This window comes from Phoxinus phoxinus (genome assembly GCF_949152265.1).
Source record: "Phoxinus phoxinus genome assembly, chromosome: 24".
Taxonomy (NCBI): Eukaryota; Metazoa; Chordata; class Actinopteri; order Cypriniformes; family Leuciscidae; genus Phoxinus; species Phoxinus phoxinus.
The window spans coordinates 7,195,336-7,212,392 of NC_136899.1; the positions used below are offsets into that span (position 1 = coordinate 7,195,336).

The window sequence follows — 17,057 nt, forward strand, 5'->3', positions numbered from 1 at the left end:
TTTAATAAATTGATCTAAAAGAGTAATAAATCAGTCTTGAACACATGAATTACACAATTGAATTGTCAATCACTGACATTAAGCGGTTCTTGACTCACTGAACCACTAGTCTTTGCTATCATGTCCAACTTAAACATGTGATTTCCTCAAAAATCAGCCATTAATTAAATCTTTGAGGAACCAGAATTATTAAATTCCTGATGATTCTCATCTCATAGTACAGTTCTGTTATTCTGATCACCTTCTTTATTGTGTTGTCCACTAGGGTCCTCCAGGTCCACCTGGTCTTCAGGGAACTACTGGAGCTCCTGGACCTGCTGTACGTCTTGACTGCACATTCAGAATGACCTTATTTATTATTTCAGTCATTTTTAATAAGGAAAACATTGAGACTCTGACTTATGCTTATTTCAGGGAGCTGATGGTGAGCCAGGTCCTCGCGGACAGCAGGGTATGTTTGGACAGAAGGGAGATGAAGGATCCCGGGGCTTCCCCGGACCTCCTGGTCCCATCGGTCTGCAGGTGAGTCCCACAGTATCACTCGCAAGCTGACATTTTTATTTTGTTTAGCACTGAGTCGCCAGTCCCATGGTAACCCAGTAATGCAGCACAAACAACATTAGCTGGTGGACCTGGGCAGTAGATGCACTGGGAGGTGTTTGAGATGTGAATTGATTTTCTTTTTGATTCCACTTCTGCTGGAATTTCTCTAGTGAATAAGTAGATACCGGTACTCTCGACAGACATGAACAGTTCAAATTTTGGTTTGCTGGTGGTATAATTACAACTGATTTATTTATTCTACTAATTAGCGGAATAATTAAAGAGAGAAGACAAAAGGATAAATTAAGAGAATTAAAGAAACGTTTTTTTTGCACAATATCAGTCCCAACTAAATCATTCTGTCTATATATATATATATAGCCTACGTAAAACAACTCTGTCACTGAATATATATGGTTGCCCTGTATTTATAGAAGATTTATTTTAATCATCTCATCTCTCTCTTTCTATTTGATCATATTATGATCTGAAGCCTCAAGGTTCTGCAATTCGTCTATCCATCAATTAGCTGATTCCTCTGAAGGCGAGTCATCGCGGTAATGGAGTAACATCGACTGCTCCTGTAGTCCTCTTACGCCACCAAATCTCTGAGCCATTTGATTCAATTGAGTTTTAATTGGGCGTAATGCACTTCCATTTGGATTTTATTAATTGCATTTAGTGACCCGGTCCAATAGACATTAGGACAGTGCACACACACCCTTCAGTCTGTAATGAGTGTTTATGTTAATGGTCTCTGACTAAGGGCTTCTGCCCTGATGAGATCTCTTACCAGCACGAGAATCAGCGTGTCGGTCTGCCAAGTCTGCAGGTCACGTAGGTATTGGCCGAGTAAATATCAGACAAAATTAGACTTTAGATGTCGTCACTCCTGACATGTAACGGATGACGAAGAAACGCCTTTGAATGAGCAGCCCCCGAAGTCGCCGCTCGCTGAGGCAATTAGGGAGTAAATGTCAAGGATCAAACACGCATGATCACATGCCTAGCGTGTTTATTCGCCAACGCAGGTGTGTTTTATCCGAGGTCTCTGGTGTTATAGTATTTTGGACTTCTTTAAAACACAAATGCTTCCCTGGTTACTCTCACTGATGGATGTTTTACCTTTCCTTCTGGGGAAAACATTTAATTGGCCATTAATTAAGCAGAAAAACGGCATGAATTTTTCAGCTTTAGCCCCTAAGCGGAGAGCAGCGTCAAATGAAATGAAGTGCATGCTGCCGGCCATCTAACTTCTTTTTGGTTGCCCGCTTTATTCCTCCAATGTTCTGGATTTAAAATGGGGTTCTCTTAAGTCCTATGTGCGTTTTTAGGGCATAATAATGGGTTAGACGAGGGACATGTTCTCCCCCGAATGTTCAAATGAATCATGTGCCGCTCTGGGGAAATATATTTGGCAAATGTGCATAGATGAGTTTCTGTGCTGGGTAAAATAGCTTTCATATTGTGCTTAGTGTTGAAAGTCCTCTAGGTTTTTCACCTCTCGCTTTTTGCCAGCTATGAAAAGGTGACAAATAATATAGTGTTCGCACTGAACATGAGCTAAAAATCTGACAAAGGATATTAGCTGCTCTCTTAGATTTCAAGATGACAGATACTGAAACTCAATAAACACTCCCGCACTCCGCCTCTGCCTCTTCCATTTGCCATATGGCCCTTTTGCCTTTCTCCGCCAATTCTGAAATGAAGCATTATTGCTGTCCTCTGGTAACTGCGTCTGGGCCAGATTCTTTTTCTATTTACTTCAGTGGGTCTTTTTTTGTGCCTCACATCTTTGCACAGTCACTGACATCAGTGTACTATAGTATGCGAATGTATGGACATGTGTATATATTGAAGATGCATATAAATACAATAATATCTATTTATTTTTAAAGGGTCTTCCTGGGCCACCTGGTGAAAAGGGAGAAAATGGAGACGTTGGTCCTATGGTAAGATGTGTTACCCAGTTATTAAATTTTTTGTTTTTGTTTTTTTATGAAATGCCTTTGACATGTCGCTCCCCAATGTCCTATTTAAAAGCAAAATATGAATACAGGACAGAAAATTCTGCTCATAAAAGAATTTGAATTTCTTTAAAAGTGCCTTTAAGGGTTCTGTTTATTCTTGTGTTCTTTAACTTTTAATTTCATTTTGCTTTTGACAACTTTTGACCTTTTTTTTTTTTTTTGACAACTATTAGTAAAATCTCATTTTTCTCTCTTCTTGTTTCTCCACAGGGGCCCCCTGGCCCACCTGGTCCCAGAGGTCCTCAAGGCCCTTCCGGTGCTGATGTAAGAGCATCTCTCAACATTGAAAATTTGATCCAATCAGCAAATCCATAAAATTACACCACTTTAACTAAATGGCTTCAGTGTTAATGGTTTTCACGTATGCCTCTTAACAAAATTGACTTCTTTTATTGAAGGGTCCACAAGGTCCTCCTGGTGGAATAGGAGGAATGGGATCCGTGGGTGAGAAGGTAAGAGTATTCCTATCTCCAGTGTATATTCCCAAAAATATCAGGGCCAAAGACCTTCATTAATTTATTATTCTTGTCATCCTTTTGTCGGAATTGGTATAACAAAACGAGTAATGCCTACATTAATGCAGTTCTGATAAAACCCCTCCATTTCAATGCTATTTGGCAGGCCCACAGGCCATCAATATTTAATGCTTTGGCTGGATGTGGAGATGCATTTAGAATATGTAACAGGTCACCATGATATTCCATCCATTAGTAGTTGAGTATTATGTCCACTACAGTCCAGACTAGTTAAGTAAGCTACTGCTAAGAAACATAATGCAGCTTTAGTTAGATAGTATTTCTGATTCAATCTATTCAAAAGTCAAAAGTGGCTCTGATCTTCAAAAGGTGTTCCATTTTTCACAGCATGGAAGATAAAATGACAATGGTACAGTTCGATTTGCTGGTGTTTGTCAAAGAAACTTTTGAAATTGAAGTTTGACAGCTGGAAATTCTGTTTTTTAGAGTTGAATAGAACTCAACATTCTACAGCACAATCATATGGTATGGTGCTATAGCTAATAACGAGTAATATCCTTCACAGGGTGAACAAGGAGAAGCTGGCAACCCTGGACCTCCTGGTGAGCCTGGACCTGGGGTAAGTTACGTCCTCAGGAGAGATCTGTGTGATGGTGCGGGTAATCACTTCCTGTAAGCTTTTCAGGCTTTATTGATTGTCTTGAATTAAGTGGCCACACTAAGTGAGTCGCTAAATTGCAGGAATGATTCCAATAAAGGTCTTTCCTCTCATCATACAAAGAATAGCTTAATACAGTGACATTTGTAATAAAATATCACTCGGTTAACTTTGCAGGGGTCATATCATGAGGAATCAAAATGTCACTTTTAGAACATTTAAAATAAAGGCGTGCATGAAAAATATACTCAAACCATCCCTTCATTTGAAACTAAACTGTTAAAGCAGCCTCTTGGATTTCTGACACCAGAATATCTGGTTGGCATTCAGAAACTACACCTTTTTGTCACAACAACCTTGAGTAACATTTCAAGTTCACCTCTGTCGGAAAATCAACTGAATAAAGCTAAAATGTTAATGGAATATATGTATTACAGATGGAAATGCAGCCTGTCAAAATTCTAGCCTGTCAATACTGACATGAATGGTTGATTAACTCTTTTGAATTGCTGTATCAGAATGTAGAGCGTGGCTGCACTCATTGTTCTCAGGGTGCTTTTGTTCATGGAGTGCCTCAGGGCTCTTTATTCAGCCCTTTCATCTTTGTTTCTTAATTCTGCAGGGCCCAAAAGGTGAGAGAGGAGAGAAAGGTGAAGCTGGTCCCTCTGGTGCTGCTGGACCTCCAGGTCCCAAAGGACCCCCTGGAGATGATGGACCCAAGGGTAACCCTGTAAGTGTGACACAACTGACATTCATTTTGTTCAGTAGGTTCTAATATTAAAGGACATTAAGAATGAATTCAGTTTTAAGTTATTGATATGTAACTGTTAAACCTGTTTTCAATCCGCTACTATAGGGCCCGGTTGGTTTTCCTGGAGACCCTGGTCCACCTGGTGAGCCAGGTGTTGCTGTAAGTAACACAATCTATTTAAAGGATTAAAACTGTAATTTGCAGGGTAAATATACTGCAAGGTTTTTGCACGTTTTGTCAATTGTCAGTTTATCTGTCTCTAAAATGTTGTCTAAAACATTATCAGGGAATAGATGGAGGCCCAGGAGAAAAAGGAGAGGATGGAGAATCTGGTCAAGCTGTGAGTATTCATAATATTTAGATGCAATACTTTTGACTATAGTTTTTTATAAACTGCATTTATAATTTCCTGCTGCATGCATACTTTGTAATTTTATTCAGGCAATAATTACTCAAAATATAATCATTTAAATTGCAGAGCACTGTGTTTTCCTCTTGCATAAGTATATATACAGTACAAATAGATTAATAAACTGTAATTGGATATACGGAAGTCAAACTTAATTGTCTGAGCAGTGGCAGCCCATAAACTGCAGTCCTTATTAACATAACATAGTTATTTGGATTTCCCAGAGCAGGAAAATTGGTTAATTTACCATTAAATTCAATGTATCTGAATCTCTAGGTTTACAAATGTGAACGTCTAGCCTTGAGAGTCTTTGTGCGAGGCCCATTTATAAGCTACAGTTCTGTGAAAGTTTAATGAGGGGAGGTTTGTTTTGAGCAACACACTTTCACAGAAATACATACAGCTTCTGATGAGAAGTTAATCATTTTAAATCAAATACCGTAATCACACAGCTGAATAATTTCGCTAAATTGTATCCATCCTATGTCGGTGTGCTTTTAAAGCCCCTGTGTTTCTTAATTGTGTTCAGTTAATTTCACGAAATTGGTTAAGGTTGGCAAGGCAAAAGAAAGTTTAGTTATAAACCTAAAGTCTATTATCTAATATGGACGGGTTCAGTTGTTTTCTGTTTTTGATTCATTTTCTTCCTCCACTCTATTTTAGGGACCTCCTGGTCCTTCTGGAGAAGCTGGCCCACCAGGACCTCCTGGCAAAAGAGTATGTATAGTCCTCATCGCTGTTATACTTTAAGCAGTGCCAGTTTAGCATATTGATTTTTTTTTTTTTTTTACCATCTCTGGCATGGATAACAAACCTTTTTAATTATAATTTTTTTTTCCAAGGAGGAGGCCAAACAATTTTTCTCACTAAGAATGGAACACATATGTGACCTTGGACCACAAAACCAGTCACATGGGTCAATTTTCTGAAATTGAGATGTATACATCATCTGAAAGCTGAATAAATAAGCTTTCCAGTTGTGTATGGTTTGTTAGGATAGGACAATATTTGGCAGAGATACAACTATTTAGAAATTTGGAATCTGAGGGTGCAAAAATATCGAAACATTGAGAAAATCACATTTATGTTCTCGATTGTGCTGCATTCACTCATAAAAATAAATGTTTTATATATTTACGGTACTAAATATCTTCATGAAACATGATCTTTACTTAATAGCCTAATAATTTTTGGCATAAAAGAAAAATCGATCATTTTGAACCATACAATGTATTGTTGGCTATTGCCTCAAATATACCTGTGCGACTTGTGACTGGTTCTGTGATCCAGGGTCATATATACTAAAACTGCTATTTATTGATTGAATGAAGATTTGTAATGTGTAAAACAGTCACTGTTTTTGTTTAAGCCTCGTCCTCATCAGCACGGATGATCAGTTGTTTTTCACCCAGGGTCATACCGCTCAACGGCAAAGAGAAAAAAACAAAGTCCTTCACATGGTGATGAATAGCGCATACTAAATCATCAGTCTGAAATCGAAAACAGCGTTTAAATGGCGTCAGAGCCAGAACTCATTTCCTCCACTGTAGTCCTACATCTCTCTCAGGATAAAAGAAGAAAATCAGTCAAGACGTTATATTGATCCCGGGCCTGTTTGAGTGACAGTGATGAGGGGATGGCGGTGTAAAGGATGTTACAGAGGAAGAGGAAATATAACTGTCACATTCGGGACAGAAATTGGAGATCCTCTCCCACTGCCACATCAAAAGAAATTTTGTTCAGCCAAATGAAACCTCATCGCCTTGCAGAAAATAGTGTTGTTTCACTGGTCACGAAAATAACTCATAATTTTTCAGAAGAGGGAAAAAGTTAACTTTTTCAATTTATATTGAATTGAGGGGGTTCTCATGCCATTCTATTGAACTAGCAAGTGAAATATAATTTAATTTTGCACTAGATCAGTTGCGTTTACACTGAACTTGCAGTGTGATCTTCATTGATGCACAATGTCATATAATTTAGCTAAAGTTAACCTATTTTGTGTAATTGGCAATGGTTGATTGACATGTTAGTTGTTGGCTTTGCACTGTGGCCACATATTTCTGATGTTTTGGACCTTGTATTTATTTAGTGTACCAATTTTGACCAGATCACATGGGACGGATGTTAATACCAGGTGTAAACAAATGCTGGACCCCCCATAGTACCTTTTTGGAGCCCCTCGGGGCCACAAACTGTCTTGCTATAAGGGAAGCAGTCCTGGTTGAATTTTATTAGCCAGCCCAAGCAACACTGTGCTATCCTATTATTCCTCCATAAAGCTTTATGGCATCTCTTTGCGCACACATCCATTATTCATGCAAAATATGGAGAAAACACCACTAGCTTTTCCCAATATGCTTGATGGAGCTCTCCCAGGGAAAATTATACACCCTATCAGCATACACGGATAGCAATGGCTGACGAACTGCGGATAGAGAAACTGCCATTTCATCAGCAAAGGTGTTTTAATCCTGCGAGTGGAAGACGGTCGCAGGAAGACTGATCTCGTGGAATTAAGTCTCCTGCATCAATAATTCTGGCTGGAGCTTATTTTGCATCAAACACCAAGACATTCTGCTTTCTCAGCAGTTTACAGACCGCAGTTGGAAATGAATATGGAGATGCCCTTGCTTATTCTATCTCTCTGTTTATTTCTTGGACACTGTTCAGTCTTGGACCCGTGAGACAGTCCCTAGACTATTACGCATCTTGGGAGTTATTTAATTCGGTGAAGCTTCCAACTGTCATTAGTTGATTTCTTCCTGCTCTTCATTAAATTTACATATGAAAAATTATGCGGTGGAGATTGCCACACAGGTTTTATCTTAGAGCCAAAAGTTAAATTACACAAATGCATATGTTCTCTAGTTGGTTCTATATATTGTCACGTTGGTATCAAACATCTAGTTCGAACCCTCTTAAATAACTACAATTCAAATATTTTTCTAAATCTGACATGCATTCAAAGGTTCAAATATAATATAATGAAGGTAGATTTTATCTTAAACATTGAACGCTGTTGCAACAGCAAGGATATTTTTCATAAATGTCAGGACGGGGCAAGTTGTCACATGTTATACATTAGAAATGTATTTTATCTTGAACAGTTTTGCTGTTTCATCATTAATTTTTTTATTATTTTTCATTGATATAATAGTTTTCAAAAAATCAATAGGCAATGTTTTAAGGAAATATTCACAGGAGTAATGTGACACCTTTACGAATAACACTGAATATATGCTCACACAAAAGACCTTCGAGAAATGCAAGTGGATCCATTCGCCTATTAATAGCCATCAAGCAAGTTCCCCCAAGTGCTACCATGATGTCTCACTGTGACCTTTTCCCCATTTGTTTTATAGCCCAGCAGAGAAAAATGCTCAAATACAATGTCCTTTCCTCTGTCCGCAGGGACCCCCGGGGACCGCTGGAGCTGAAGGCAGACAAGGAGAGAAGGGCGCCAAGGTAACGTATCATTCCAAATCAATTCAACCCAGGCACACACTGCAGTCTCCACTGCCATAATTAAAGCACAGCGAGCCATGGGAGAAAGAACATCTCTGACAGAGTGACTCACTGTTAATACATGTGGATACATTGTCACTGTGGGATTGAAGTGTGTAGGTTGTTTTAGCTTTAGTTCATCAACTGAACCCCTGTGATCTAAATTGCGTAAGCATACAGAGATTTATAATGTAATGTTTTTAAGGTTTGTTAGTCTTTTATATATATTATATTAATTATATATATAGGGCTGTGCAACAATTAATTGCATCCAAATAAAACTTTGCGTTTACATAATGTGTGTGTGTGTGTGTACTGTATATAAGTATTTTGTATATATAAATACATACACACACACACATGCATGTATATATTTAAAGAAAAATGTGTTAGTTATATATAAAATATTTATGTAAACATATATATATATTATATACATGCAAATATTTCTCAAATATATATACATGCATATGTGTGTATTTATACAAAATAATTATACACAGTACACACACACATATATTATGTGGTTATCGTGATTAACCGTTGCACAGCGCTAAATATTATATTATATAATTAAATAAAAAAACATTTTTTAAAATTTTGAAAATCGCTTATGCTTACCAAGGTTGCATTTGATTAAAAAAAAAAACAGTAAAACCATTTTTTCTTTTAAGTTTTCTTTCTTTATCAGTGATATTTCAGTGAGCATTGCATGCCAACTTCATGCATTATATTATAATTTCTATAATCCTCTCTTCTCCTCCTTATCTTTAGGGTGAGGCAGGATCTGAGGGTCCACCAGGTAAAACTGGACCAGTTGGCCCTCAGGGTCCCGCTGGAAAGCCTGGTCCTGAAGGTCTGCGAGGAATCCCCGGTCCTGTGGTGGGTCCCCATGTCACTCATCACCTAATAATTCCACCATTATACATACACATAAATACAATGGCCCCAAATAGTTTTAGAACACTTAGGATACACTCAAAGTACTGTGAATTTGAAAACCAAGTAGCATCTGCAAACAAATGATGCTTGACCTTTTCTCTAAACTTTCTCTAGCTTTGCTGATGAATATTAATTATGTGACATGGCATTTGCCCAGTAGTTCTAACAGATTACTACTCGCCACTGCCAAGTTGTATCTATGATTCTTTTCTTTGCACTGCGGCCAATCAATGCAATGGCATTCATACACTTAAGTATTTAAATAATTTGTATGGCCACTGAATATCCTAAACACACACACACACACACACACACACACACACACACACACAGGAATATAATTATATGAAACACCTCAATTCCCAGAATAATAAATCTCCTATCTGTATCTTTTTCTTGTCTATTTGATAATACTTTTTTAGTATCTGGGCTATTAATCACTGTCCAGTCCAGAGTAAATCAATGGCAGACCATAAGCAAAAAACAATGCAATAATGGCTTTTGTAATTGGATGGATTTTCACAGGGTGAACAAGGACTTCCTGGTGCTCCTGGACAAGACGGCCCTCCCGGACCAATGGTAAGAGGAGAGACCCCATTCCCTTTGCTCGTTCTTTCTGTCCACCTTTTATCCTCTCTCTCTTTTCTGTGTGTGCGTGTACATGTGGGTATATGTGCGCAAATTGAATTCTCACTGTTGGTTCTCTGATATTTAGGGACCTCCTGGTCTCCCTGGCCTGAAAGGAGACCCCGGCTCTAAGGGTGAGAAGGTGAGTGACATTCTATTTCTTTTCCTGACATTTTTATTAATGTGCTTTCAAAGAGGCTCAAGGTCAAAGATAAAGACTAGACAAGGTCACTCCACTCCAGGAGGCCAGGGGAAAAGTTTCAGTATAATATAAAGAAGTTTTAGTTTTGTTTTTAGACATTTACGAATCCTTTCTGAAGTGCTTACTGATTATTTTCTTGGGCATTTAATCATATTTATAAAAAATAAAATACAATATATATTTTTTATCTCTTTGTCACAATTTGGGGTTATATATATATTATTATTATTTATTTTTTTGCTATGATAATTAAAACATTTTTTTTGTATCATATTCATGCAATTTAGTTTGAGGTTTTTCATGTTATTTTGGTTTTTGTTATTTATTTAGATTTTTTTTTACATTTTAGTTTTCATTTAATTTAATTAATCTTAAGGCCCATTCACACAAAGAACGATAACTATAACAATAATTATACTAGCGTCCACACCAGCGGACGATAACTTTCTCTGCTGCTTTAAATGCTCGAGTTCTTTAAAGGAACACTCTACTTTTTTTGGAAATACCGTAGGCTCATTTTCCAACTCCCCTAGAGTTAAACAGTTGAGTTTTTCGAATCCATTCAGCCGATCTCCGGGTCTGGCGGTAGCACTTTTAGCATAGCTTAGCATAGATCATTGAATCTGAGTAGACCGTTAGCATCTCTATCAAGGCGAGAGAATTTCAATATTTCGATACTAGGAACTATACTCTCAATCCTGCGTAATAATCAAGGAACTGTGCTGCCGTACCAGCAGGGCAATGATATTACAAACTTAGTGCCGGTCACGTTGGAAGTTACCGAGCTGGGGACTATTTTGAGGCGCTGCGTAATATCATTGCGCCTGCTGGTAGGGCAGCACAGTCCTTTGATTATTACGCAGGAATGAGAGTATAGTTCCTAGTCATATTGGCCTCAAAATCGCAACTTTTCATTTTCTTTCGGTCTTAGTACACGATGTAACTACAAAAGAGTCAAGTTTTAAATAGGAAAAATATCTAAACTCTGGTCATTTTTTTGAGAGAGATGCTAACGGTCTAATCAGATTCAATGGTCTATGCTAAGCTATGCTAAAAGTGCCCAGAGATCGCCAGACCCAGAGATCGGCTGAATGGATTCGAAAACGGTAAAACTCAACTGTTTAACTCTAGGGGAGTTGGAAAATGAGCCTATTTTTTAAAAAAGTGGAGTGTTCCTTTAAAGCAGGATGGATTCTGATTGGCTGTCAATGTTTTGTCAATCAGCTGGGGAAAATCGTTCTAAAAGTGATTCCATCGATATCGTTTCTCTCTGATGTTATCGTTATAGTTATGGTGTGGACTCTGCTATTCTTTTATATTTAGAATTTTTTTATTCTTTTATTTTATTATTACTTTTATTATTATATCTTTATCATTATGGTTATCGTACTTGGTGTAAACTGTCCTTTGGTATTATGTAAATTGATATTCTTTGATGGTTTGGTTATGCTTAAATAAACATTCTATCTTTGTACATTTCGAATACCAACTGATGTTCTGATCTGTGACATCTGCTATAATATGCGTTTTTCTTCCAGGGTCACCCCGGCCTCATCGGCCTCATCGGACCCCCCGGTGAGCAGGGAGAGAAGGGAGATCGGGGTTTGCCTGGTCCTCAGGGATCTGCTGGCAGCAAGGGTGATTCTGTGAGTCACTAATGATTTATTTGTCCTTTCTACCCCACCACACAACAAATGTCGTACCTCCAGCAGCGCACCTATCAGGATTCCTCCTCCTGTAATGCTTGCAAATTAAAGTAACGACCGACTGAAACAATAACGTCTGCACTTATTGCATCTGTGTACATCATCATAATCGTGTTATGGATGAAGCTGTCATGAAAGGTTCTCGGAGCCAGCAGTAATTCTATTACGCCAGACGTTCCCATCAAACACCAGTGCGATTACATTTTTTCACAGTCAAACTGCGAAATGTTTGTCTTTCTTTGCCTCGTTGAAGAACCATGCAACACATATCCAGTGCAATCAGCAAATGTATAGAAAACCTTTAAAAGTTGATTGAATAATCAATTAGAATTTGCATTGGCCTTTGCTATGGCCCTTGCTCAGTGGTTTAAAGCAATGCAGCTTTAAACGTATTACGATTTAGCTTAATGAAATTGTAGTCTCCCCTTCTGTGAGTTTGGAAAAAAAAATCGAAAACGATCCCATCTCACTAACGTTTCCCACCGGACAGATTTGCGATCTGTTGCTGAGTTCAGTAACAGAGGCTGAATTTCTCCCCACAGAATGAACTCAAAAGTCCTTGACTCTAATGAAGTGTAATGTAATACAAACCAGAGGAATATGTGATTAGCAAGAGTCGTTTTCATCTCTCTGACAAAATAATTGTAATTTTTAAAGACTTAGAGAGAATATCAAACTCATCACCTCACACAGTTGTTTGAATATCTGCTGACCAACATCTTTACATATCAGTCGTAGGAAGTTCTGCTTTCTGACCATCTGCTCTTTAAACTGTAGGGTATCAGTGGTTCTTCTGGTCCGCTCGGTCCACCTGGTCCTCCTGGATTGCCCGTGAGTCTTTCTCTATTGCTTGCATCTTGCATTCAGTGTTGTGTTATCGTCAAGGTCAAGCTATGAATGGCGCCAAGGTGAAAATTGGTCTCAAATTGCCTATTTAAAGCATCCCAGTTTTTTTTGAGAACTATTTTGATAGATCTTTCAAAAAAAATTAAAAGTCAGTTTTAAACGCATCAAATGTCTTTCACCTTTTAAAATTATGATTTTTGTCTACCCCACCTCAGCGGTCTTGCCAATTTTAACTGCATCCACTATTTACATATATACAAGTGTCATAGTTTTGACATACACTAATGTTCAAAAGTTTGGCATTAGTAAACATTTTAAAAACATATATACAATTATAATACCAATGACAAATTAAATTGGTTTCAATTTTTATTATCCCACATTTTTGGATGGTAGTGTATGTTGAACTGATATTAGTTTTATTTTAGAAACAAAAAAATTTATTCAGTTTTCTAAAATAGAATTCTAATGTTACAAATTCTAACATTAACTGTATTAATCCTATTTTATAAGTCAGTTTTCACAAAATGCATTTCCATTTTCCTTTAGGGTCCACAAGGGCCAAAGGGATCCAAGGGTTCGTCTGTAAGTATCACTTTAGCGCTGATCAATTTGATACGCTTGTTATAATATGTCAGAAAACGCGCTCATGATTTTGAAATCATCTTCCTGCAGGGTCCCGCTGGTCAAAAGGGAGACACTGGCACGTCCGGACCTCCTGGTCCTCCTGTAAGTGAACTTTAGCTTGCTTCGAGGAGATTTTTATTATATAAAATGCAAGAGGCTCATGGATGCACACTCATTTCCTCATTCCTTAGGGTCCTCCTGGTGAGATCATCCAGCCTCTGCCTATGCACATGCCCAAGAAGTCCCGTCGCTCCATCGACATGCAAGCGGACGAAGCCGGCACCATGCTGGACTACGGAGAGGGCATGGAGGACATCTTCAGCTCTTTGAATAATCTCAAACAGGACATCGAGCGCATGAAGTACCCCATGGGCACGCAGCACAACCCCGCGCGAAGCTGTAAAGACCTTCAGCTCGCTCACCCAGAATTCCCAGATGGTAAGTGAGCAAGGTGGGAGGTAAAGGAGAGTCTTAAATCTGGAAAACGCGCAACGTTCGCTGCTTTCCGAGCCACTCAGTAGGTATTGGCTGTGCTTCTAAAATTCCAAACCCGTCACTCGGGAGGATTTGAATAACAACAGCAGCCGCCGACGGCTGATTGGGAAGATGTTTAGCATTCTGCGGACTCCAGCGGGAGCTAACCTCTCCCTCCCAAATCATGGCGTACAAAATGCCAGCTCTTACACTGACCTTTCAGAGCTGGTTTTACCGCAATCGCATTAGCCTGCTATTTTATTTACACAAGACATCGCCACTGCTGATGCCCATGAAGAGTGTTTTTTTTTATCTGCAGAAAGGAATAAAAAGATAGACAAATCTGCGTAGATATCTTTATATATGATCTAAATGATTTCTTGACGTTTATACTGTATCTGTCATTATTCTAGAGCCTGATGGTTATGGTTGTTTTTTTTCTCCCTCAGGTGAATACTACATCGATCCCAACCAGGGATGCTCCGGGGACTCCTTTAAAGTGTACTGCAACTTCACAGCGGGAGGCGAGACCTGCATCTTCCCTGATAAAAAGTCAAATGGAGTGAGTGGCATTCTGAAAACCTCCCCCCCCCCCGAGGAAGAGCTAGCCAATAACAGCCAGACATGATCACAACATCTTACCTCTGTCACATACAATAGGTTTCTCATAAAGACCTTATGAGAATAAAGCAGTCACAAGAGATGTTTTCTTAGTGTGACATTTATATATATATATATATATATATATATATATATATATATATATATATATATATATATATATATATATATTTATTTATTTGTATATATATATATATACAAAAATAAACTAATTGTACATCAAAATAGACTATATTAATGTTTTTTCCCCTCACATTTCAACAATAGTGACAATAAAGCACATTTCCCCCAAATTCTCTTTATTGAGAGAGTTTTACTTTTGAATTTGTTTGTCATTTTCAGTATTTTCAATTTCAGCTGATCCTTAGATTAAAAAAATTAAATAAAATATTTTAAATATATATTTTTTTAATTAATATTAACAAACAATAAAACCGATACTACAATATATAAATACTTTACAATTTAAATATACGTCATCATCACAATATATATATATATTATTTTTTTTCGTATTACACCAGTGACAATACAGTGGGGGAAATGTCCATAATTTACAAAAAAATACCACAAAAGTACTGTAACTATATGAGGTCCTTTGACCTTGGAGTAAAATATGAGTCCAGGACATATTTTTCAAAAGACTGTTCGAGTGTCTTTCCAACACTATCACTATGTGAAAGATCAGAAAAATATTCATAATTAGATCACATTTGAGTGGAAACCTCATTCTCAAGATTAAAATAATCTGCTTCTCTCATGCTGTGTTAAACAGAGCAGTAATTTAAGTTCATTTCATTCCAGTTGTTGGAACAGATGCTGTATGAAAAATAGCTGGGTTTAATTTTATTTCATTTTCTGCTGAAGCGAGTTTGCTCTTCATTCAAAACTATTCATACAGCAAGTCTTTTTCCGTTTTCTTTGTGTCGTCTTTAAGGTGAGACTATCTTCATGGCCCAAAGAAGTTCCCGGCTCCTGGTTCAGTGAATTTAAGCGTGGCAAAATAGTAAGTGCACTTTCTCATCCTTCTTTCATCTACTCCTTTATGAAAAAAATCTTGTCCTTCGAAACTAAGAGAACCTGAGTGTTCTGCCTCATCTTTTTTCTTTACTCAACCATTGGGCAGACACCAGTAAGAGCTCGGCTTTTAAAAGATGCTGTCGCCACAGCCCTGGATCCATCAACAAGCCGAGCAAACCCACAAACACTCATACGACAAACACAACTGAGCACGTACATACACACCGCATTTATATTTGATGCAGTGGAGAGTTATGAAGGCATCGCTGCACCTCTGTGAAACGAAACGGCTTTGTGTTTCTGGCGTCTGTTCCGACTGTTTTCTATTTTGTCAGAAGCGATAGTTTTTCTATTATTCAGAGTTCCAACTTTACCAGTTTTAAATCCATTTATTGGTGCCTGTGAAAAGTGACATGCTTTATCACTTACACAAGTACTAGAGTAAAAGTAATTTAAAAAAAAACCAGTAATAAAATATTACTCCGGTAAAAATACAACCATGAAAGAACTTGATTTTTGCATTCAAAATATAAAGCACTAATCAATGAACCATATTTATTGTATATTCTATCCAGTACGCATTGCATTTATTTTATTACCAAAACTTATTATACATCAAAACATTAACACAAGTAAACTATCACAAACCTGAACAAGTAAAAAAAAAAAAAAATATATATATATATATATATATATATATACCGTATATAATATTTTAAAAATTAGATTTTTTTTTTTACAAATATGTTGTGAATAAAAATACAATTTACAGATGTGGTGCAGATGTGGTGCAAAATGAGTTATGCAAACATACTAGTTTTATATCATTTAAAATCTCTACAGCAGTGGGGAAGATGCATGGGCATTCATTTGCATAATTTTAAGCTTGAAAACCAAACGTAACATTAAACGCATGGATAATATTTCATTATTTTTTCCTAATCTTATGAGAGCTGATTAGAAATAAAATTGCAACTTAACACAACAAACCTGGACATGTTTGCTTACAGTAACAGAAACAATGTTATTAGAATGGATACAATCACCTTTTTTTAAAAGGCATGCCTATTTTGTGGTAAAAACAATAATAAGTAAATATAATATCTGCCTACTTGGATAGGTCAGAGAAACTATTTTTTGTGAAGAAATTGCTGAATGAAAAAAATATAATTTTATATATATATATATATATATGTATAATTTTTTTTACAAAAACATATTTGGTGGGGCAAATACGATTGTTGCTGCTGAATAAATGTTCCTTGAAAGTGTCCTTAAAACGTCTCTATCATTTTTGCTTTCACCCTCAAGCTTTCGTACGTGGACGCAGAAGGCAACCCGATAAACATGGTCCAGATGACGTTCCTCAAACTACTGACAGCCTCCGCCAGACAAAACTTGACCTACAACTGCCACCAGTCGGTCGCCTGGCACGACGCCACTACGGACAGCTACGACAGGGCGCTGCGCTTCCTCGGCTCCAATGACGAGGAGATGTCATATGACAACAACCCCTTCATCACGGCCCTGTCAGACGGCTGTGCGGTAAGACCTCCATCGTACATCTGTACAAATCAATTAGTCATTTAAACACGCGAACACAGTTCTGACGGTCTTG

The 17,057-nt window shown here is 37.5% G+C and overlaps 1 protein-coding gene across 6 annotated transcripts in view; it reads left to right on the forward strand.

Annotated features, from left to right (window-relative positions):
- The window catches only part of col11a1a (collagen, type XI, alpha 1a), a 73,005-nt gene that overhangs the window by 54,635 nt on the left and 1,313 nt on the right, over window positions 1-17,057 (forward strand). For all 6 annotated transcript variants that reach the window (XM_079602374.1, XM_079602371.1, XM_079602375.1 and 3 more), the window contains 22 exons: window positions 266-319; window positions 415-522; window positions 2,442-2,495; window positions 2,784-2,837; window positions 2,972-3,025; window positions 3,615-3,668; window positions 4,330-4,437; window positions 4,564-4,617; window positions 4,745-4,798; window positions 5,531-5,584; window positions 8,282-8,335; window positions 9,149-9,256; window positions 9,842-9,895; window positions 10,032-10,085; window positions 11,684-11,791; window positions 12,629-12,682; window positions 13,247-13,282; window positions 13,373-13,426; window positions 13,516-13,762; window positions 14,248-14,360; window positions 15,357-15,425; window positions 16,751-16,984. In XM_079602374.1, the coding sequence (XP_079458500.1) occupies window positions 266-319; window positions 415-522; window positions 2,442-2,495; window positions 2,784-2,837; window positions 2,972-3,025; window positions 3,615-3,668; window positions 4,330-4,437; window positions 4,564-4,617; window positions 4,745-4,798; window positions 5,531-5,584; window positions 8,282-8,335; window positions 9,149-9,256; window positions 9,842-9,895; window positions 10,032-10,085; window positions 11,684-11,791; window positions 12,629-12,682; window positions 13,247-13,282; window positions 13,373-13,426; window positions 13,516-13,762; window positions 14,248-14,360; window positions 15,357-15,425; window positions 16,751-16,984 (1,833 nt within the window). The remainder of the gene's footprint in view (window positions 1-265; window positions 320-414; window positions 523-2,441; window positions 2,496-2,783; window positions 2,838-2,971; window positions 3,026-3,614; window positions 3,669-4,329; window positions 4,438-4,563; window positions 4,618-4,744; window positions 4,799-5,530; window positions 5,585-8,281; window positions 8,336-9,148; window positions 9,257-9,841; window positions 9,896-10,031; window positions 10,086-11,683; window positions 11,792-12,628; window positions 12,683-13,246; window positions 13,283-13,372; window positions 13,427-13,515; window positions 13,763-14,247; window positions 14,361-15,356; window positions 15,426-16,750; window positions 16,985-17,057) is intronic.